General features: G+C 35.0%; 1 protein-coding gene across 4 annotated transcripts in view; it reads left to right on the top strand.

Moving 5' to 3' along the window:
* Positions 1-25,155, top strand: part of TASP1 (taspase 1) — a 273,821-nt gene that overhangs the window by 227,874 nt on the left and 20,792 nt on the right. For all 4 annotated transcript variants that reach the window (XR_005984419.1, XM_041732946.1, XM_041732944.1 and 1 more), the window contains one exon: positions 3,384-3,457. Coding sequence is in view for 3 of the 4 variants with exons in the window: in XM_041732946.1 (XP_041588880.1) it covers positions 3,384-3,457 (74 nt within the window). In the remaining variant the exon portion in view is untranslated. Of the gene's footprint in view, positions 1-3,383; positions 3,458-25,155 lie in introns of those variants that run through there.

The following is a 25,155-nucleotide window of genomic DNA, read 5'->3' as shown; positions in this document are numbered from 1 at the left end:
GGGTCACCAGGTTTTGGAATCTAAAAGTCCAGTTTGAATTGTAGTTTGTGGACTTACCAAAATAAACTAAGCCATTTTACTTACCTACTCTTAGCCTCAGGTTTCCCATCCAGGCTTTACTGAGTTCTATTACAGAAGACAGTGCCTGGCATATGATGGATTCTCAATGTTAGTTCCTCTCTCTCCTGCTTTCCTAAATGCCTTGACCAAGAAATATTTTGTTAAATTGACTGAAGACATACACTTCGATAAATAGGACTTATTTCCAAAAGCATTCTATAATTTAAATCGTAAGCGATTTCTGTTGATTTTTTGTGTTAGTCTGAACCAGTAACTCATACATACATTTTGAATTGTAGGTATTAAAAATAGTATGTCAATACAATGCACATTGTAAAAATATATTTTCGATAATGTTTGTGAAAAGAGTAAGTGAAAACTGATTTCTTAAAAAAAAAACAACTGAATTTCTAGACAGTTACTTTTAAGAACTCCTAAACTATGTGTAGAAACCCTTCAATATAAAAGCAATTATTTTTTAAAAAAGATTTATTTATTTATGATAGACACAGAGCGGGGGGGGCGGGAAGCAGGCTCCATGCCGGGAGCCCGACGTGGGACTCGATCCCAGAACTCCAGGATTGTGCCCTGGGCCAAAGGCAGGTGCTAAACCTCTGAGCCACCCAGGGATCCCCTAAAAACAATTATTTAATGAAGTCAGTATACCCAATATATCCTGTTTCATAATTTTAAATTTTTTGTATATTACATTTCCTTAGAGGTGGCTACATCTTTAGAGAGAGTAATGCATTTAAAATAAGCACACTTGTGTCTTAAAAAAATAAAGTGTAGGGCAGCCCTGGTGGCTCAGAAGTTTAGTGCTGCCTTCAGCCCAGAGTAGGATCCTGGAGACCCAGGGTCGAGTCCCATGTTGGGCTCCCTGCATGGAGCCTGCTTCTCCCTCTGCCCGTGTCTCTGCCTCTCCTCTACATCTCTCATGAATAAATAAATAGAATCTTTAAAAAAAATAAAGTGTAATGTTCTTATCCTTTTCTTTCATAATTAGATCAACCATATTTCCATGTACTTTTTGTCCCATGGCTAATTCACGAGCCACCTTAACATTTGGGGCATAAGGAGAAATCACAATTTTAGAAATGCCTCAACTTTGTATTTAAATACAATTGCTTTGTCACTACTTTAAGGAAATTCGGTAAGACTTGAATGCCTTTGCTCTGTTAGGCAATTTAGAATATCCCAGACCTTGCTCTGGACTTCAAGATTTTTGAAGTTCAAAGCAGATGTGTGAGGAAGAAAAAACATCTGGTGGGGAGAACTTGCTTCATTGCGTGACGCTGTTTTCCTGCACTATTCAGCAGAGCGTCTGTTGAGCAGGTTGGCAGGTTTGATAATTAATTAATGATGAGGGAGTGAGCCACGTATCTGAGGAACTCAGTTTTGCCCCTTACTGCTTCTTTCTTCCCCACATGTCTGGCAAAGCCTTCAGAGTCTAGAATCACTGATCCCACAGTTGTGTCTCAACTCAAACACTTGTCTTCAGGCTTAATTAGCTCAGAGATATAAACAGATGGATGGCTTGGGACTCAGAGAGTTTAATGTTGAGCAATGCAGTTTTATTATCAGAGAATTTAAAAATTTTTGTTGAAGAAGTACATCAAAAGTTAAAAAATGCCTTTAAAAAAAAACCATAGAATTTTGAAAATAAATACTTGAAGGTGACAGGGTTTTGTATGTCTCTCTGATATTTGTGGATTTTTCTTTTTTGTAACTTTTTATTAAAGTATAATTTCAAACTTACAGAAAAGTTGCAAGAATAGCTTTTACCCAGATTCACCTGTTGTTTTTATTTTCCCCCATTTGTTTTTCTATCCTTAGTCCTTCCTTCTCCTTTCTTCCCTCTACACATACACACACATATACTGAAGTGTGCATTTTTCCCCCTGAACTATTTGAAGGCAAGATGGATGTTAGCTATCTTTACTCCTAATTCTTCAGTGTATATATCTTAAGGACAAGCCATGCTTCTAAATAATTACAGTACAATTATAAAAATCATAAAATTTAATAGTGATACAGCATTAGCTAATCCGTAGTCTCTTTTTAAAATCATCAATTGTCTCAATAACGTCATTATGACATCCTCTACTCCTAGACCAGTGCAGGATAGCACATTACATTTAGTTGTCATATCTCCTTTAAATGGGAACAGTTTCTCAACTTCCTTTGTATGTTTTGACTTTAACATTTTTGAAGAGTTCAAACCAGTTATTTAGTAGTGTTCCTGTATCAGACTTGTGTGGTATTTCCTCAAGCAATTTGGGTTCTGCAGTTTGGGCAGAAGTACCACAGAAATGGTGATGTGTCGTGTGGTATCTTACCAGAAGGCATGTGGTGTTGATTTTCCCTTAATTGGTGATACGAGTTTTGATCATTTGATTAAGGAGGGATGGAGGTTTATTGGTTTCTCCACAGTGAACTTATACTTTCCCCTTTTACATTTAGTAAGAATTTTATGGAAAGATACTTTGAGACTATGTAAATAGCTTGCTTTTCTTCAAATTGGCACCCACTAGTTTTAGCAACCATGATGGTTTTCTAACTTGTTATTTCTTCTGTATTAGTTGGCATTCTGCTTCAAGGAAGAGCTTTCTCTTCTCCCCCGTTTATTTATTCATTTATTTATTTGCATTAGTATGGGCTTTTTGGTTCTTATTCAGTAGTGATAATTCATTACTATCATTATTTATTTTGATACTTAGATTGTCACTGATTTGGCCAGTGAGAGCCCCTTAAGTCTGATGTCTGGGTCATTTTGTTAAGTTGTCATCATTCTTTGAGCACTTCCTTACTTTTTGGCACAGTAAGATGTTCCAGATTCATTTTATATTTTCTCTGCCCCAGCCCTGGAATGAACGTTCTCCAAGGAATCCTGGTTCCTTTTCATGGAGAATGGTATTTAGAAACCAGGACTGTGTGTGTGTGTGTGTGTGTGTGTGTGTGTGTGTGTATTAAAGGAAACTACGTTATGGAATATTACATGTCTTAAATCATTGTGTACTGTATGTATGAGTGTGTGGTGCATTTGTGTGTTTAAGGTTACAAGTTTCAAACAGAAGAGCATTTATTTTACATGTAATAATCATAAGTTTTGACAAGAAAGAAATACATTTTTCATTTCACAGTAAATGGCATTACACAGTTTTGAGTACTAAATCATCTTGACATTTATGAAGGACCAAATGGAAAGTAGGGAACTAAGTGTGTTAAAATATAAAGCTATCTTTAACTGTTCTATTAAAAAGCAAAGATTTATTTTCCATCTGTGATCTGAATGTGCCTATTTGTGTTCTCTTCCATGGCAGTGGAATTTCTGTGGAGCCACACGACAGAGAGCATGTGTGTTGGATATATGTCAGCCCAGGATGGGAAAGCCAAGGTAAGTGGGAAAATTGGGGCATAAATTGAAAACCTTGCAGCTGTCGCATGAACCTCTAACCAGTAAGGTTGATAAAAATGTATTTTTTCAGCCTCTGTTGGGTAGTAGCTCTGTGATCTTTAAGAGAACTTGATTAAGAACAGTTAATGATCCTGAAGAAAAACAGCAGATCTTTTTAGCTTTTGATGACAGATCAGAGGAGATTAGGAAACACTACCTCCCCTTTGTTTTTCATGTTGTTCTTCCTCATTCATTGTGAATAGCTAGAAAAGCAGAAACTGGGAATTGGGAAGAGAAAATGGGAAGAGAGTTGATGGGCTGATAGGGCTGGGTGGTTTTGCGGGAGCTTTGGAATAGATCAAGGAAACAGGTAAAGCCAAGTGCCTAGACAGCATCCCGCATGTGTGAGGGTGGAATTAGCTGAGGTGCTTGCACATATGACTTGTCTAGTGCTCTGGTGTGTTCTGGCGCACCCTGGCATGGTGTCCTTGTGGGCAGAGTCAACAGTCTATGCCTGCTGTGGCATACGCCTGCGGCATGTGTCCCTCAGTGAGTCACAACAGTCACATAGACATATGCAGCTATTCATGTGTTTCTTGGTTTCCCTGTATCCACAATGGGTGAGTCTGGAAGTAAGAAATATAATTTATGGATTTTAGTTTATATCGGCCTCATGTTCTTCTTGTTCATAAAATTTTTAGAAACAGCTGTGGCATATGATGTTTACTTGGTATTAAAGTGCCTCAATTGCAAAGCTATGTAGTTGGGTAGCCTCTTCTAAAGGATATAATTTATTTTGCACATTTGGAAATAAAAGTAAGGAATCTTATGATATAAATGTCTGATATAGATTGAATCATTAACAAATCAAGGATACATGTGACAAATTAAGGATACATGTCAATGTATTGCTTATTTATTTGTCATTTAACTAATGGATCCAGTCTGGCCTCTACATTATCCAGCAAGCCAGTAACATCACAAGGCTTCTGTGAGTAGAGTGTACAAGAGCATTTCATCAGAAAAAGATTGGCTTGGGATCCCTGGGTGGCGCAGCGGTTTGGCGCCTGCCTTTGGCCCAGGGCGCGATCCTGGAGACCCGGGATCGAGTCCCACATCAGGCTCCCGGTGCATGGAGCCTGCTTCTCCCTCTGCCTGTGTCTCTGCCTCTCTCTCTCTCTCTCTATGACTATCATAAATAAATAAAAAAAAAAAAAAGAAAAAGAAAAAGATTGGCTTTTATTTGTAACAGTATTCAACTGAGTTCTCTTCCTCTTTGTGTTACCTTCATCTAGTACAATATTCATATTCCACTAGTAGACTTATTTCATAAGAGAAGGCACAGAGATTGCTTTGTTTCATAGTATATACAGAAGAAAATTATAGTTGCTTGTTTTAAAGGTGACTTTTGAGGGGCACCTGGGTGGTCAGTCTGTTAAGTATCTGACCCTTGATTTCAGCTCAGGTCATCAACTCATGTTCGTAGTTCAAGCCTTGTGTCAGGCTCTGTGCTGAGCTTGGAGGACTGCTTAAGATTCTCTCTCTCCCTCCACTCCTCACCCTCCCCTGCACCCAGTTGTGCTTGTTTTCTCTCTCTCTCTCTCTCTTAAAAAAAAAAAAAAAAAGATGATTTTTTTGACTTGAGAGTAATATTACCTAATAGAATTTTCTGTGATGATTGAAATGTTTTATATTTATATTGTGTTGTCCAGTAGGATAGTCACTAGTCACATGTGGCTATTGAGCACCTGAAATATGGCTAGTATGCCTAAGGAACAGAATTTTAAATTAGTTTAAACCTAATTTAAATTACTTAGTTTTAATTTAGATAGCCACATGTGATGAAATAGCTATCATATTGAACAGCATAGGTTTAAAGAAAGAGTAGAAAATGGTTATTCAAATAAGTATTTTCAGAACATTCTTTTCTTCCCAATAACAAAACCATTCCCAAATATAGAATAAGCTTGATAAGCCACAGTAATGGCTTACAAGGTTTTACATTTCTCTCACCTTTTACATATTGATTCTGAGCTAAAATTGCTTTTTAACAAAAGAACATGTATGAGTTAGACCTAAGTATTGAAGCCGGTCTTATGGGGATACCACCATGTTATTAAGTCCTTTGTGTGGAAATGTTCTACTTATCCCTGCTGGTTGTCTGTGGAAGACACCTTACTATTTAACATGAAATATGAGTAGTAAAGAGAATGGAGAGTCATGCACTGAGCCCAAAGATATTTGGCCTATAGTTGCATTGCTTGACATCTGGTGGACGTGGTTTTCATATTGCTGGTAAATTCTCCAGCTGGTAGTCTTGATTGGGCCAACAGATACAGCTGCTCCTCTTGCCTCACTTGTAAGTTATGTTTTTGACCTTCCTTGCAGAGAGTTAATCCTGCTCCCTTTCTTCCTCCTTTGAGCCCTGTGGCTACAAATGCTTTCCAGAAAGAAAAAAGAAAGAAAGAAAAAAAAACAAAACAAAAAACACTAATGCTTTGGCTGCTGAATTCTGTTGATCAAAAAAACCCATCTCTTCTGTCATAAAGGCTGGAATTTTATTGTATTGCAAGTAAGACAGTGTTATAAATGAGAAGCTGGGCTCAATAGAGAAAGGGGCGATAGCAAAGTTTAAAGAAAGTAAGCTTTCGGCCTACTCCTCTGATTTCCTGATTTTTATGAAAAAATTGTTGAATTAATGGCATGCCTGTTCAGCATGATGACTGGTTTGTGAAACATGCTCTCACATGATGTTGAGATCTTTGGTAGCAAATGTGAAAGAAGGCATCTTTATAAACCCCACAACCAAACAACAACAAAATGCACACATTTTTTAAATTTAAAAACTATTTCTAAAAAGTTTTTTTCCTTTCCTTTTCTTTTTTAAAAATATGGTCTTCTTGTTACCAAACACAGAAACTAAAGCCACCTAGCCAATCGAACATTTTACATAAGCCAGCTATGTTCAGTCCAAAGCCTTGAAGTTAAGCTCACCTCAGAATCATACTGCTTTAAAAATGCTGGATAATAAATATTATTGTAACAAGAATCCATATGCAATTTGAATAAATAGAGGTAGGGTCTTTATAAATTTCTTTCTTCTCTTTTTTACAGAACATCCTTTCAATTATATCATTTAATTTCTAAACATTCTGTAGCATAAGTTAAAGAGGTTTTTTTTTTAATTAAACCAAAATTAGGGCATTGATACCAGTTGCATTTAAAAATCAGATTGCCTATGTCCTACCCAGATAGTAATGAACAATTTTTAATAAACACCCAATGTGCATGGACTACTGTAATAAAACAGGTGTTAAAACTGGCATGGAACTTATTCAAGTGTAATAAGTGAAACCTAGGTTTCTTTTACTATATAGAGGTCACTTTTTATAACAGTAGTGAAACTACTGTTACAAAAATTCATTCTTTTTTTTTTTTTTAAGGTTTTATTTATTTATTCATGAGAGGAGAGAGAGAGAGAGAGAGATAGGCAGAGACACAGCCAGAGGGAGAAGCAGGCTCCATGCAGGGAGCCTGATGTGGGACTCGATTCTGGGTCTCCAGGATCAGGCCCTGGGCTGAAAGGCAGTGCTAAACCTCCAAACCTCCAAGCCACCCGGGCTGCCCATAAAAATTCATTCTTGAGGAAGAGCAGGCTATTTTATGGTCTTAATGTGTCTCCTCACAGATTTCTTATTAGTTGCAGAGAAAAATAATAAATATATAATGGGGAAACCAGGCAACAGCTTGACCTTGTGATCAAAATTAACGTGACCAGTGAGGAGCAGATGGACATCATGTGCCTCTGGATGTGATAACCTGAGAAAGACACAATATCACTTTTGTAGTATTCCATCTGGAAGTGTATAACCTAAATCTAATCACAAGGAAACATCAGACAAATCTAAAATGAGGAACATTCTATGAGGAAAGAAAAAAGGGACTATATTCTTCAAAAACTGTCAATGTCATAAAAGACAAAGGCTGAGGGAAATGCTCCAGATTAAATACTAGAGTATTGGCAACTAAATGCAATATTTGATCCTAGACTGGATCTTATATGGGAGGGGGGAAATGTTACAAATGCTAGGTCAATTTACAAAATTGGAATATAGATAGTAAAAAGTATTGTATCATTGTTTAATTTGTTTATTATAACTGTACTGTGGTATAGAAACAAATATCCCCACTCTTAGAAAATACACACTGAAGTATCTGGGGATACAGGGCCATAATATTACAATATCTTCTTGATGGTTCAGAAAAAATATGTGGATGGATGGATGGTTAGATAGTAAATTACAAAGTAATGGAACAAAATGTTATCCATAGGTGAACCTGAGTACAGTAAGTATGGCTGTTCCTTGAACTATTCTTTAATTTTGAAATTATTTTTGTATGGAAAATTTTAAAAATGTATCACGTTTGGATATTATGGTACATTCAATTAGTTTTGAAGTGAGTAAGTGTTGGAATGAGTTCAGTGCCAGGCGGTTGGAGCTTGGGTTCTTCCTCCATAATTCATACTTGGTGTGTTCACTCTGCCTCTTGGGATCTGAGAGGTCTCATCGGTAGAATGAGAATAAGAATACCTTACTATGCCTTCAGTCCTTCCTGGGATAAAGTATGATAACAACAAAGAAAATCTATCTCTCTAAATACAGATGACTGGATTCTGTGAAGTCCTTAGTATATTATGGATATATTGTATGTATTATAGATATTTGTATATATTATGACCTGTTACCCCTGGATGCTTGCCTCCAGTCTGCAAAGTCCTAAATTCTACATTCCAGATTACATAAGCAGTTATGCTGTTATTCAGTTTTCAGTAGAATTTTTACAATCTCAGTGTAGTATCTAGCATGTTTCATTTTTTTTTGAAGATAGTGTCTCAGGCTTTAAAAAAAAAATCTGAGTAAACATCTATTTAGAAAGGATAGAACAGATGGGATTCCTGAGAGTTTTTTGTTAGGCTTAACTTACTTCTCTGATAAAATCGTAGGAGGAAGACACATATAAAATGAAAGGTAGACAAGAAGAAGTTATCAAAGAAATTGAGAAAGACATTCCCTCTCTAAATTAAGTTGAAGAGACTTACTCCTACTCCCAACAATGAGAATGAGCTGGATGAACTATAAAATCATAAATTTAAAAAATCACCCAAAATAGCTATGAATATGCTAGGAAAACCTTAACAAACTAAGTCCCAGAAAGAGACTTTTAGGAGAAAAAATAAATAAACTCTTGACTGATTTATTTCTGGCAGAACAGTAGGAAGAGGAATAAAACTGACATAGAAAAATATAGAGAGAAGCCAGCCAAACTTTTAATGAACTATTTGTAGCCTTATGTGAGCTGGTGTGACAGATTAAAATATTAAGAAGCCCCAGTCACAGGGTGAGTCTTGCACCCACCACCAGTTCTTCCCTATGAAGCCTTCACTAAATGAGCACACCAAGGGCTTAGGAGCATGGCAAAGAGCTGAGAGTGATTAATCAAGGTGTGTAGGATTTGCACCAAGTATATGACAGTAGCCAAAGAAAGACTGGAGGTAAGGCAGGAGAACTGAGACCTCTCCCTGATGTATAGTGGCCCTTTATCAAGTGCAAGGCAATTACAAGAGAAGGCTGGAATAAAGAAAAGAAATGAGAAGAAACCCTCCCCCTTATTCCTACAAGGTATACAAGACTTTCAAGGGCAAGGCAGCATACTATTGAATGCTAGTGCCTGGGCAACAGAGTGAAGAAATATGTCATGGCATGGGAAGCTGGGGGAGGTTTTCAGAGCAAAGAGAAACCTAAGCAACCCAGAAATCTGGTGACTGCACTATAAACAATGATAAATCTCCCATGATTAGATTACCGGCAGCTAGATTATAAGACACAGAGAAATCTTTGGAGTCTCATCAGGGCCCAAATCCCAGACCTTGCATAAGGGAAATTCCTGATCCAGACCTCAGAATAGTGAACTAAATCTAAAACTTCCACAAAGCCCAGAACCAGCTCACCTAGAGATTAGACTGACTCAGAGTCCTAACTTAGAGGAAGGGAGTTTGCCATTTTCTTAGGATAAGTATTATCCATTTTAAATATAATTTACTGTTCTTTTACGTGCAATGTCTGTCCTACAATAAAAATCATGAGTCCTCTGGGGCACCTGGGTGGTTCAGCCAACTCTTGATTTCAGCTCAGGTCATGATCTTATGATCCTCGAACTGTCCCTGCATTGGGCTCCCTACTTATTGGGGGTAGTCTGCTTCAGTATTCTCTTTCTCCCTCTGCCCTTCCCCCTATTCTCTCTCTCTTTAAAATAAATAAATAAATCATAAAAAAAATTATGAATCCTCTGAAGAAAAAGAAACTCAGTCAACAGAAGCTTATGACCTGGATATTGGAATTAGTGGAGAAAGAATATAAAATAATTATGGTAAAAGAAATAATAAATAGAAATGGTATAACTGAAAAATACAATATCAGAAACAAAGAACTTATTTGATGAGCTTAACAGGAGATCCGGGTGGAAAATATAATTAGTGAACTTGAAAACCCAGTTGGTATAAATTGCCCAAACTTAAGCACAAAGAGGAAAATGAATTTGAGAAACTTAAAAGAGTGACCTGTGGAACTTGACAAGTGGTCTAAAATATGTGCATTTGGAATTATATAGCTGTAAAGTAAGACAGTATGTTAATATTCGAGTGTAGTTTGAGATAAGGATGCTTCTTTAATTTCTAGAATAACAAATTTAAACATAACAAAAAAACCAGTATGAGACATGTAAGAAAGTATACTACAGAATACTCAACCAAAAAAATAGGTTGGAAAAGAGGAACAGAAAAATAAAGAACATTTTAGACAAATAGAAAACAAATACTGAAAGAGTTAAACTCAATTATATATATCCATAATTACATTAAATATGAATAAACTAAAATACTCAATTTGAAAGACAGATTTTCATATTGAATAAAAACTCAGAAGACCCAACTATATAGTGTTTATAAGAAATGCACATTAAATAGAAAGACTTAGACAAAATTGACAGTAAAAGTGTGGGAAAAAAATGTATGTGCCAACACCAAGCATAAGAAAGTTGGTGTGGCTATATTAATGTCAGACATAGGAAACATTATGAGATAAAGCAAGACATTTCATATTGATAATATGGCCAATTCATCAAGAAGACATAAAAATTCAAAAGGTGTATGTTCCTTATAAAGGAAGCAAAAAATTGAGGGGAGCAACAGACAAATCTACAATATAGTTGGAAATTTTAACATCCCTCTCTCAGTAATAAGTAGAATAAGAATTAGTAAATATATGAACAACACTATGGTCAGCTTGACCTAAGTGATATTTATAGTTACCACACTCAACAAGTTATTCTTTTCAAGTTCATGAGGAATACTCACCAAAAGAAATCCGAAATTATTTCAAATGGAATGATAATGGAAATAATATGTCAGAATTTATAGGACACAATGAGACATTAAAAATAAAAGTATAACTTTAAATGCTTAGAGTGGAAAGTTTAAATAAATGAGTTAAATTTTCATCTTAAGCTTTAAGGAGAATAAATATGAAATAATCAAGATAAAAGTAAAAAAAATAACAAAATTAAAAATAGAGAAAAATCAACAAAGCCAGAGATTGGTTCTTTGAAAAAAGTTAATAAAATTGTCATAACCTTAGAAAGAATGGTCAGAAAGAGAAAATAATACAAATTACAATATCAAGAATAAAAAGAGAATTTTAGTGTGGAATCATAGATCCTACAGATATTAAATGGATAATAAGGTGATACAATGAAAAACTTTATTATAATACATTCAGTAGCTTTAGGTGAAATCCATTAATTCCTTGAAAAAAAGCCCAACTTATGAAATCTAACAGAAAATTGGGAAAAAGCATATGTATATTTAAGAAATTGATTTATAATTAAAATCTTCTTACAAAGAAAACTTGATGCCCAGATGGTTTCACTGATATGTTATATTAGACATTTAAGGAAGAAATAATACAATCTTTCAACAATTCTCTTGGAAAAACAAGACAGGGGAAATGCTTTCCAATGCATTTTATGATGGGAGGGTAACCTCAGTATCAAAATTTGACAAATATGTTACAAGCAAGGAAAACTACAGACTAATATCTCTCATAAACATAGGTGCAGGATTTTTGTAGAAAAATTTAAGATGAGTACTTGCCATTTGTTGACTTTTTTTGAAAAAAAAAATCAAGTTGTAAACTTTTATTACAAATTAAAATGAGGTTCTTAAAAATCTCAACTTGACCAAATATGAAACAATTTAAAAACCTTTAAAGGTGTATTGAGAAAAAAACAGGCTTTTTTTTTTTTTAAACATGTTTGTTGTTACCACAAAGAGATGTCTTTAGGTAAAAATAATAAAAACCCCATGCTGCATAGATAATGTACATAGTTCTGTTTATCTGGTCAGTGGACAAAAAGCAAGCCCTTAAGGTCTTCAGCTCCAATCTTTTGTTCATTTCTTGTTGCTGGAATTTCATCTTCATTTCATCTTCATCATGTTGGATGACTAAACTGGATGATGATAGAGATGGTAAGCAGGCATTTACCAGCCCCCGGCCTGCTTGTAAATTCTAGGGAGCAGATAAATTCTCAGCTGGTGGATCAGCTGCTTTTTTCTCTTTGCCATCTTGTGGTTTTGGGTTTTCTGTCAGTAACTTAAGTTGCAGTAGTACCAACGTTGAGGTGGCTGCTGACCTTGGGTTTCCTCTCCTTGATTTTCCTTATTTTCCTCCTTGCCATCCTCTCTAGTCTGTCTTTGACAAGGAGGACCCTTGCGATCATGGTCTATAACAATAAGTTAATTATTAATTTAGGATTAAAAATCTAGAAATAATATGTGTGCACACACTCATAATATACCATATATACATACCAAGTAAATTCTTTTTCCCAGGAATGTCCAGTTGAATTAACATTTAAAAACCAATTAATGACAACAGTTGATCCCAAAACCTGTATAGATCCATATGCAAAAGAATGAAGTTGAACCCTTATTTCACACCATTTGTAAACATTAACTCAGAATGGATCAGAGACCAAAATATAAGAGCTAAAACTATGCATTTCTTACAAGAAATCAGAAGTAAATCTTAATGACTTTGGATTAAGCAATGTTTTTTTTTTCCCCACACTGTGGCCCCAAAAGTAACAGAAAAAAAATTAGATAAATAGAATGTCATCAAAATTAGTAACTTTTGTGCTTCAAAGGACACCATCAAGAAGTGAAGAGATAACCCACAGAATAGGGAAAAAATGTATTTAGCAAGGGATTTGTATTCAAAATATATGAACAACTCTTTCAATTCAACAGTAAAAAGACAAAAAAAAAGGCAAGGGATTTAAATAGACATTTTTGCAAAGAAGGATATATAAATAGTCAATTGGTACATGAAAAGATGCACAACATCAGTAGTCATTAAGGCAATGCAAATCAAAACTACAAGTAGGTGCCACTTCACATCCACCAAGATGGCTATAGCCAAAAAGAAGAACAGTAGCAAGTGTTGGTAGTATACCTAACCTTCATATATTTCTGGTGGGAATGTAACATGGTATAGCCACTTTGGAAAACAGTTGGACACTTCCTTAAAAAGTTCAATCTATCAGAGTATCACTACTACTATGAAACTCTTCTGAATATTCAGACCAATATAATGAACATAAAATAGAAACAAGAGGTATAGGGGCGCCTGGGTGGCTCAGTTGATTGAGTACTGAACTTTTGATTTCGGCTTGGGTCATGATCTCAGAGTGCTGGGATCAAGCCATGTGATGGGCTCTGCACTCAGTGGAGAGTCTGCTTGAGGATTCTCTCTCTCTCTCTCTCTCTCTCTCTCTCTCTCTCTCTCTTTCGCTCCCTTTACCCCTCCTTCTGCTCCTCCCCCAACTTGCACTCTCTCTCTAAAATAAGTAATCCTTCAGCAAAAGAAAGAAACAAGAGGTATAGCTTCTGAAAAGAAAGGAACAGAAAAAAAAAAAGCACCAATATCTTTGTGATATGATGTAAACCTAGAAAATCCAAGGAGCTCAACTCTTAAATTCTCAGAATTACGAATTTAGGAAGAGCAGGTAGGAAATAAAGATACAAAATTCAGTATCTTCTGCTTGTAGAAGCAATAAAAAAAAAAAAGTTAAGCCTAGAGTTACTGTATAACCCAGCAATTCTACTCCTAGATATATAACCAAAAGAATTGCAACTATAACCACACAAAAATGTATGCACAGAGAAATATCTCTATAGATATAGAGTGAGAGTGAGTGCTAATGGGTACAGTTTCTTTTTGAGGTGATAAAAGTGTCCTGGAATTGGAGCTGTACAACTTTGCAAATGCATGAAAAGTACTAAATTTTTTTTTTTAATTTTTATTTATTTATGATAGTCACAGAGAGAGAGAGAGAGGCAGAGACATAGGCAGAGGGAGAAGCAGGCTCCATGCACCGGGAGCCTGATGTGGGATTCGATCCCGGGTCTCCAGGATCGCACCCTGGGCCAAAGACAAGCGCCAAACCGCTGCGCCACCCAGGGATCCCGAAAAGTACTAAATTGAACACTTACTTAAATGGTGAGTTTTATAGTAAATGAACAAATCTGTTAAAATATCTCAACAAATCTGTTAAAAATATCAAACAACGTAATTTACTGTATTAACCAAAATAAATGAGAAAAACCATATGATCATCTAGATAGATATCATATGATCATTTTAACTTCCGTTCATGATAAAAATCCTTGCAATACCAGAAATCTGATAAGAACCTGAATTTGATAAAAGGCATCTACCAAAAACCTACAGTTAAAAGTATACTAATTGGTAAAATGCTGAACTCTTTCTAACTCAGAACAGGCAGAGAGAAGGTCCGCTCATTACTTCTATCCAGTATTTTACTGGAATTCCTAACCAGTACAATAAAGCAAGTAAAAGAAATAAAAGACAAATTTGGAAAAGAATTAAAAACTGTAATTATTCTCAGATGACATGGAATGATTCTACAAATGATGTGCAAGACTTGTCCTTTGAAAACTACAAAGCCTTGCTAAGAGAAATAAAAGAAAACCTAAGTAAATGGAGAAATATACATGTTCACAGACTGAGACTCAGTAACGTTAAGATATGCATTCTTTCCAGATTCATCCATAGATTCAAAATAATCCCAATAAAAATTCCTGTAGTTTTTAAAATAAGAAATTGACAAGCTGATTTCAAAATTTCTATGGAAATGCAAAGGACATAGAATTGTAAAAATCAACTTTAAAAAATACCAAAGTTAGAAGTCTTAACTGATTTTGAGACTCCCCAAAAACTACTATAATAAAGGCAGTCTTTGGTGAAACCCAATAATATCAGAAGCTTTGGGATCAATAGGAATACCACTCTCTCTTCTGCAATTGCACAACATTCTAAAGAAATAAGTCACCAGATTTGCTGATGTTGCTGATGTAGCAGGGTTCATAAGACACTGCAGTATTTATAAAAACATTGCCTCAGAAATTCAGATGGAAACTTGTGTCTTAAGAAGAAATTGAATGAAAAAAAAAAAAAGAAGAAATTGAATGTATCCAACGTGGCAGTCTGGAATAATCACTAGTAATGTGGCTGCTGTTATTGTTACGAGATAAAAGAATTGTCTTCACAGTAAAGGACTTGCAAAATGACAAAAAATATAGTGTACATTCAACCACCTTAATAAAATAGTCTGTAAAAAATGAAAGAAAATGTAGATGGATACCAGTATCTTCTAATTTATTTTGGTCAGCTTCTTCAACAAGCTTACCTAATTGTTTATGTACTTTATATTTATTAAAGTATACATTTTAAAATATTAAGTCTAGGAGTTTACTCCTGATTATCAAGTATTGCCAGTGTTGAACTGTTAAGGCACACAATGTCTAATAACCTATCATAAGTTTTCCATAATTTCACTTTTTCTTAGCATGTTTAGAAATGGGAAGAGTTTTATCAGACAGAATTGCTGCTTTAGGGAAATAATCTTTCTGAAATTGGATGAGGATCAGTGAAATAATTACCCTATTATTTGTAATCCTCTAACATTTTTTTCATTCACACGTATAATTTGCTATGTAAATGTATATTCTCTAAACGATAATAGTATAACCAAAGTAAAACAAAGGACTTTGGGTTATTGAGGCTGGAGAGAGAATGAGAAAGATTATTTATAACCTATATTCAGGGAAAATGTCAGAAAGTACAAAATGAAAAAAAAAAATTCAGAGATCAGGTGCTATGTCCTCAGAATAAATGTTTGATGAAGTTTATTCTTTTGAGAGGTATTAAAAGTCATGTTCTTTGGTTTATTTTATCATTATATGATTATGTATGCAGATCCTGGTGACTATTAACTTTTTCTAACAATATCTGACAGCCTCATAATATCAACCTAGATATTTACCTAATTAAAGCAATTTATAAAACTTTTAGAAGGTCTTCAATGCCAAGAGTTTGTACCATTGTGAAAGTAAATCCTCACAAGCTAAATAAATTCTTTTCTATACCTTTAAACAGATAAACTAAAAACATTACATTGAATGAATACAGCCAGACAGAAAAGACTACTTTGTGAATTATTCAATTTATACAAAGTATGCCAGATGAAAGAAATCCGAAAATGGTTCCTTCAAGAAAAGAAGTACAAGGGAATTTGGGATGTAATAGAAATATAGCTTGTGTGAAAATTTTCTGTATAGGTTTGGTTTCAGTTTCATAGGTATAAAAATGGTCAAAAGTCATCAAACGATTTACTTAACATCTCTACATTTTATCAAATCTGAATCAAACCTCTATTTTTTTTTAAAGCCCAAGGAAAGGTATTAGCAGGCCTGTCTTTAAGAGGCAGTTGGTATAATGATTAAGAGAATGGGCTTTGCAGTTAGCCAGACTTTGGAGCCCCTGCTTTTTTATAACCTGGAGCAAGTTACAACTCTGATCCTTGGTTTCCTGATATTTGAAGTGAGAATACTAGTAATGCTCTCATAGCATCCTGAAAATTAGTTGGATAATATATCTGAAGTGTATTTAATAGAGCTACATAAATGATGGTTGATGGTGGTGGTGGTAGTGGTAGGAGGAGGTGGTGCTAGCAAAAGTTGTAGATACTATTTCAGAGCCTTCACATTGCACAGCTCCAAAGGCTTCTTTACATAATGATACTCCCAAAGGTGCCATTTACATTGTCTATGACAAGAGCAGTACCTCCTAGATTTTCATCCTGCATCTCTGGTGGAGATGGTAGTGGTTATTCCATTTAACAAAATGTAACTCCAACTCATAAATATAAACCAACTGACAAGTGAATTCAGTAATCCCAGAAAAACAAAAAAAATGTTTAAAGTGACAAGAACACACACACACACACACACACACACACACATCCTTCAATCCTGAGGTTCAGGCTAACCTGACAGTAATGCCCTTTCCAAAAGCAGTTTGACTAGAGATCTGCCAGCTTGATAGCATCACAACTTCAGTTTTGTTTTTTTTTTATTTACTCTAAGACTTGCTTGTAGCTTTTCTCTTAAGCTCATCTACCTGAATAATTCTTCTTTTAAAAGAGGGGAAAATGTTGCTACTAGCTACTGTTGAATTTCTCTTGTGTGAACCTTGAACATACAGGCACTCTTCTTAGATTCTACTGAGCCCTAGACAGTGGAACCATTAGGATTATATTGCTCATGAATTCCTTAAAAGAGCTCCATGATAGGACGCAGTGGCATCCAGTCACTGGATTTATTGGAACATATGTTAGATTTATGAAGATCACCTAGATACAAGTTGGCCTTAGTCTAAGCCAAATTTTAACTGCCCCCATCTTGAAGGAGCCTGATAACTGAAGGAACCTGATTCCTGGCAGGAAGTCAACTGCCTCAGGGTGGTAAGTTAAGTCCCACCAACAAGCTGTGTACTGAGAAAACATCTCAGACAGCTAAGTTTGCCACATGCACTTATGGAACACAAGAAAAAGTGGATAATCAGTGATTTTATTTGTACCTTTCATGCTTGCCCAGAATTTCAAATATAGAAAATTGCATTTCTTTTCCATGCTGTTAAGACTGCCAGGAGGATCCTGTTAGGTCTATTTAGAAAGTCCTTTAGAAAACAGGAGAAGACTGTCTAAAACTAAATGTGTGAAAAACAAACTTTGAGACTGAAGTCTCCTCAGCCTCAAGTTTATTTTAAAAGTAATCAGTGATTTTATTTTTGCCTAATAAGTCTTATGCCATCAATTTCTTCCAAAGGATTCATTAACATTGCTCCAAAGCAATAAAAAGAATAAACAGGAGAGAATTCACCATGTTGGCAAGAGCATAAATCTCTTCAGAGGTATTAACCATATTTATCTAAGTAAATCTCATTTTAATCATGGTGTAGGGTTAGATCTTTGCAAAGATAAATGTGTCTATTATGTGGACTTGTAAACACTGGATGTTGAGGTGAAATGAATAAGCTTTTGTTGTTCTTGTTGTTCTTGTTATAGCAATATGAAAACACTGCTTTGTCTACCTTTACATAGTTACATAGTCATCAGTCTACATAGTTCACATCAAGTGTGAGTTGAACATTAGTGTTATCGTTTTACCTTTCAGTACCTAACATTTTAGATAAATATGTACCTTCCCAAGGCAGACTGTTTGCCCACAGGACATGTAACCATGGCATGTAACTGAGACAACTGTCTTGAGAATGATTGCCCTCATTACCCACAGTGAGTAATGATTGCAGAATGCTGTTTTCTTTCTTTTGGTTATAAAGCAGAGGACAAATGATGAAAGGAATTTTTTCTTGGTTTTTGAAAATTTATAATTGTGATATAGTTGATATATAATATTAAATTAGTTTTAGGTGTACCACATATAGTAATTCAGCAATTTTGTATATTATGAAATGTGTATGATCAGTATATTACAGTATTATTGACTATGCTCTCGATGCTGTACTTTTCATCCCCATGACATTTTGTAACTGGCAGTCTGTACCTCTATATTCTCTTCACCCATTTTTGCACCTCCCCCCCTCCACACCTTCCTTTATGGCAATCACCAGTTTATTCTCTATGAGTCTGTTTCTTTTTTGTCATTGTTACTTATTCATTTGTTTTGTTTTTTAGATTGCACATGTGAGTGAAATCATAGGATATTTGTCTGGCTTACTTCACTTAGCATGATACCCATAATACCCTGTAGATCCATTCAAGTTGTTGTGAATAGCAAAACTTCATTCTTTTTATGTGGCTAAGTAATATTCCATTGTGTGTGTGTGTGTGTGTGTGTGTGTCTTCTTTATCCATTCATCTATCGATGAACACTTAGGTTGCTTCCATTTCTTGGCTATTATAAATCATACCATGATAAACACAGGGTGTTTTTGTTTCCTTTTCGTAAATACATAGAAATGGAATTACTGGATAGTATGGTACTTCTATTTTCAATTTTTTGAGGAACCTCTATCCTGCTTTTACATAGTTGGCTGTACCAATTTACATTTTCAGCAGTAGTACATGAGAGTTCTCTTCTCCACATCCTAATCAAGACTTTTTATTTCTTGTCTTTTTGATATTAGCCATTGTGAGAGGTGATATCTCATTGTGGTTTTGATTTGAATTTCCCTAATGATTAGTGATGTTGAACATCTTTTCATGTGTCTGCTGGCCATTTGTATGTAGTCGTTTTTTTGTTTTTTTGTATAATGTTTAATTGGAGTTCGATTTGCCAACCTATAGCACCCAGTGCTCATCCCATCAAGTGCCCCCCTCAGTGCGGGTCACCCAGTCACCCCAACCCCCCGCCCACCTCACTTTTCACTACCCCCTGTTCATTTCCCAGAGTTAGGAGTCTCTCAGGTTCTGTCACCCTCACTGATATTTCCCACTCATTTTCTCTCCTTTCCCCTTTATGCCCTTTCACTATTTTTTATATTCCCCAAATGAATGAGACCATATAATGTTTGTCCTTCTCCGATTGACTTACTTTACTCAGCATAATATCCTCCAGTTCTATCCATGTTGAAGCAAATGGTGGGTATTTGTCATTTCTAATGGCTGAGTAATATTCCATTGTATACATAGACCACATCTTCTTTATCCATTCATCTTTCGATGGACACCGAGGCTCCTTCCACAGTTTGGCTATTGTGGACATTGCTGCTGTAAACAGTGGGGTGCAGGTGTCCCAGCATTTCCACTGCATCTGTATGTTTGGGATAAATCCCCAGCAGTGTAATTGCTGGGTCGTAGGGTAGTTCTATTTTTAACTATTTGAGGAACCTCCACCCAGTTTTCCAGAGTGGCTGCACCAGTTCACATTCCCACCAACACTGCAAGAGGGTTCCCCTTTCTCCACATCCTCTCCATCATTTGTTGTTTCCTGTCTTGTTAATTTTTGCCATTCTCACTGGGGTGAGGTGGTATCTCATTGTGGTTTTGATTTGTATTTCCCTGATGGCAAGTGATGCAGAGCATTTTCTCATGTGCATGTTGGCCATGTCTATGTTTTCCTCTGTGAGATTTCTGTTCATGTCTTTTGCCCATTTCATGATTGGATTGTTTGTTTCTTTGGTGTTGAGTTTAATAAGTTCTTTATAGATCTTGGACACTAGCCCTTTATCTGATATGTCATTTGCGAATATCTTCTCCCATTCTGTAGGTTGTATTTTAGTTTTGTGGACTGTTTCTTATTTATTTATTTTTGCTGTTCAGAAGCTTTTTATCTTAAGTCTCATAGTACATTTTTGCTTTTGTTTCCTTTGCCTTCATAGATGTATCTTGCAAAAAGTTGCTGTGGCCAAGTTCAAAAAGGGTGTTGCCTGTGTTCTCCTCTAGGATTTTGATGGATTCTTATCTCACATTTATATCTTTCTTCCATTTTGAGTTTATCTTTGTGTATGGTGTAAGAGAATGGTCTAGTTTCCTTCTTCTGCATGTGGCTGTCCAATGTTCCCAGCACCATTTATTGAAGAGACTGTCCTTTTCTTTTAGGAATATTGTGGTTTCAGGCCTTAAATTTAGGTCTTTAATCCACACTGAGTTTGTTTTTAGTATGGTATGAGAAAGTGGTCCATTTTTCTTCTTTTGCATTAAGCTGTTTATAGTTTTCCCAGTGCTATTTATTGAAGAAATTATCTTTTCTCCATTGTATTCCTGCCTCCTTTGTTGTAGATTAATTGACCTTATATGTTTGCATTTATTTCTGGGTTCTCAAGTCTGTTCCATTGATCTATGTGTCTGTTTTTGTGCCAATAGTATATTGTTTTGATTATTTTTGTAGTAAGTCTTGAAGTCTAGGATTACTATACCTCCATCTTTGTTCTTTTTAAAGATTGGTGTGGCTATTTAGCATGTTTTGTGGTTCCATACAATTTCAGGTTTTTTTTTTTTTTTTTTTTTTTTTTTTTGCTCTAGGTCTGTGGAAAACATTGTTGGTACTTTGATAAGGAGTGCATTGAATCTGTAGATTGCTTTGGGTAGTATGCACATTTTAACAGTATTGTTTCAGTCCATGAGATAAGCGTGGTATATCTTTTCATTTACTTGTGTCACCTTTCATCAGTGTCTTTCTTTCATCAGTGTCTTATAGTTTTCAGAATTTAGGTCTTTCAATTTTTTTGTTAACTTTTTTTGTTTTGGTATAGTTGATACACAATGTTACAATAGTTCCAGGTGTACAATATAGTTATTTAGTTTCTCTATATATTATGCTATGTTTCCCACAAGTATAGCTATCATCTGTCACTATGCAACATTATTACAATACTGTTGACTATTTTACCATAGCTATTTTAACCAGAAGGGATGTTTTAAAATATGTTATTACTCTTGACTACTACAAAAGTCTTTCACTTCTTGGTTAAATTTATTCCTAGTATTTTATTCTCTTTCATGCAATTGTAAATGGGGTTGTTTTCTTTATTTCCCTTTCTATTATATTGTTATTAGTGTATAGAAACTCAACAGATGTCTGTATATTGATTTTGTATCCTGAAACTTTACTCAATTCATTTATCGGATCTAGTAGTGTTTTGGTAGTGTCTTTAGGATTTTCTATATATATTGTATCATGTCATCTGCAAATAGTCACAGTTTTACTTCTTCCTTACTAATTTGGATGACTTTCATTTCTGTCATCTTGTCTTGTGTGATTGCTATAACTAGGAGTTCCTGAACTATGTTGAATAAAAGTGGTGGGAGTCACATCGTTGTCTTGTTCATATCTTAGAGAAAAAGCTTTCAGCTTTTACTATTGCATATGATGTTAGCTGTAGATTTGTCAGATATAGCCTTTATTATGTCAAGTACATTCCTTCTGTACCCACTTTGTTGAGAGTTTTTATAATGAATGGATGTTAAATTTTGTCAAATGCTTTGTCTGCATCTATTGAGATGGTCATATGATTTTATCCTTCATTTTGTTGATGTGATATATCACATTGATTTGTTTATACTGAATCATCCTTGCATTCCTAGAATAAATCCCATTTGATTTTGATGAATATTTTTGAATTTGGTTTACTAATATTTTGTTGAAGATTTTTTTTTATTATTATTTATTTATGATAGTCATACAGAGAGAGAGAGAGAGAGGCAGAGACACAGGCAGGGGGAGAAGCAGGCTCCATGCACCGGGAGCCCGACGTGGGATTCGATCCCGGGTCTCCAGGATCGCACCCTGGGCCAAAGGCAGGCGCCAAACCGCTGCGCCACCCAGGGATCCCTTTGTTGAAGATTTTTATATCTCTGTTCATCACGGATATTGGCCTTTAATTTTCTTTTTTTGTGGTGTCTTTACCTGGTTTTGATATAGGAGTAATACTGTACTGGCCTCAGAAAGGATTTGGAAGCATTCCTTCCTCTTCTTTTTTTGATTTTTTTGTTTGTTTGTTTTTTTGGAATAATTTGAAAAGAAAAGGTATTAACTCTTGTTTAAATGTCTGGTAGAATTCACTTGTGAAGCCATCTTATCTTGGACTTTCATTTATTGGGGATTTATGGTTACTGATTTAGTTTTGTTACTAGTAATTCATCTCTTCAGATATTCTCTTTCTTACTGATTCAGTCCCAGAAGATTGTAAGTTTCAAGAAATTTATCCATTTCTCTAGGTCATCCAATTTTTTGGCATATAGTTTTATATGGTAATATCATAATTTTTTATGTTTCTGTGGTGTCAGCTATAAGTTCTCTTTCTTTTATGACTTTACTTATTTGAGAATTCTTTCTCTTTTTGGTGAGTCTGGCTAAAGGTTTATTAATTTTATTTATCATTTCAAAGAACCAGTTCTTGTTCTCATTGATATTTTCTTTTTTCTTTTTTGTCTTTGTTTTATTTATTTCTGCTCTGATTTTTATTATTTCCCTCTTTTTAACTTTGGGCCTTGTTTGTTCTTCTTTTTCTATAGAATGTTCCTTTAAGTGTTAGAGTTCAATTGTTTATTTGAGATTTTTCTTGTGTCTTGAGGCATCATTCTTATTCCATGTTAACTTCCCAACTCAAAACAAAGTATTGGTTTCTATGATTATAAATATTCAGTATCACCAATTTATTTTATAAGAAATTTCATTACATTATTTTATTAAATTGGTGAGTGACAGGAGCTGGATCTACCAAGCATATAGTATATGGGAGGTGCTAATGACCACCCAAGACGGCATGTGTAGGCTTTCCATAGTTACATATTTAGTGAATGATTTCATGTCAAGGTTCAGAGTAGAACTTTGAGCCCAGGGTGTTGTTTGGACACATTTGTCCCCACAGTCTCTCCTTCCCAGTAACCTCCAGATTTGAGATCAAAAGTTGGATTCATCAGCAGATCAGCTTTTTTAAATAATTGAAAATTTTTACATAAAAAATTTTAAGTTTGCACAAAATCCAAATTTTCCATAACATTTTTACACAGGAGTTAAACATTTTAAATTTTCCATAAAAATATGAAGTTTTTTTCTTCTGATTTATCTTCTAAGAGCAGATTTGGCAACACTGGTAGTCATCCTACTGGTGGGGCCTGCCACTCCACTTTGACAGCCCTACATTGGCTTGCCTCACTCACAGGCATTTGAGATTGATCGATATTGTTGATTTTGAACCCTAAGCAAAGTCTGTTAGAATACATCTTCATTTCAGTACCATGCATTAAAAAAAAAATGGATTCTGCCTTTTTAAAAACCTTCATCTTGGAGGGTCCAATCTGTCTAACCCTAGGGATTAAAATCTTTTATGTTGGTTGCAATGTATGACTTTTATGTCCGGTAAATAAAGCATGCTATAAATTGGTGAAAGCTTAACAGTTTAGTAATAACTAACGGAGACATTTGGATATGGTTGGGCTATTCTCTCTATTTACATTCCTTTCAAATACTGCTGGATGCAATAAGTGATAGGTACTGATTATTGACTTTTATGCTCTTGAGCTGTCATCACTATACTATACGTGTTTGGACTATACTGTCTGCTGTATTGTTGAAGGTATAAAATTTTGGATGAATATTAGTTGACAATTTGCTATTAAGAGATGCTCAAAGTACTTGGAATCAGCTTTTCTTCACTTGAAATAGAAAATTAATATTATTTTAAATGCCTTTCCTGTAACAGATGAAAAACTGAAACACCCCCTGATTTCTTCCATTGATAGTTCTTATGAATATTATGGTAAAGTTTTGAATAGTTAGAATTGTCAACTATACTGCTCCATTAAAATTGTTTATGTTATGTATTTTAAGGATAACAATGGAATATCTTGGCAAAACAAGCTTTTTTCCTTTTTTTTTTTTTTAAAAAAACAAGCTCTTAGTAGGCAGTTAGTAATAAGCCCCAGTGATCTCTTAATAGAATATATTTCCATCCCAAATTTCTGTACATTTCCAATGCCATATAGTTAGCTAGGAAGACTTGGTCTTTAATGTGATAACCTCTTAGATACAACAAATTCCTGAATATAGCATTTTTTTCAATGTTTTTGTTCAGTAAACATATTTGGCACACAAAAAAGAAATGAGTACAATTTAGAACATCTTCACCATCAAAGGTGACAAAAATACATTTTTTTCTTAACCTCAGTTAACCAGTAGTAGAGCTACTCAAGGATCTATTATAGTGGCTAACAGTGACTGGCTAGGAAGGAAGCCCTAATTCTTTGGCTTTGAGATTGTAGCTATTTAAAAAAATTCAGCTTAACTAAGAATAGAGTTTTGATAAAACACAGAAACTCATTTTTTCAAATGAAGTATTTATCAAACAAATGGTATGGAGTGCCTTTTATATTCAGATACTTCTCTGAGGACATGAGAGTCAAGACAGAAGCCAAGAATCCCTGTGCTTGTAGACTTACATGCCAGTGGGGGAAATAATAAACAAGATAAGTAAGGCATATACTATGTTTGTGATAAGTGCTAAAAAGAAACATGAAACTGGGAAGGGTTTTAGGAAGTAGGAAGTACGAAGGTTCCAGTGTTAGTTAGGTCTCACTGAAGAGGTGACGTTTGAGTTTCAAGACAAATGTTCCAAGACATATGTCTTGTAAGATTTATGGGAGCAAGGCAAGAACATTCCAGGCATGAAGAACAGCAAGTGCAAAGGCCCTTAATTAGGAGTATTCCTAGTATGTTGGGGGATCAGTGAGAGGGCCAGTGTTAGTGGGTTAGAATG

The sequence above is a fragment of the Vulpes lagopus genome, chromosome 18 (assembly GCF_018345385.1).
Source record: "Vulpes lagopus strain Blue_001 chromosome 18, ASM1834538v1, whole genome shotgun sequence".
NCBI lineage: Eukaryota > Metazoa > Chordata > Mammalia > Carnivora > Canidae > Vulpes > Vulpes lagopus.
Note: the sequence above shows the minus strand (reverse complement) of the source record. Positions and strands in the feature narration are given on the sequence as shown.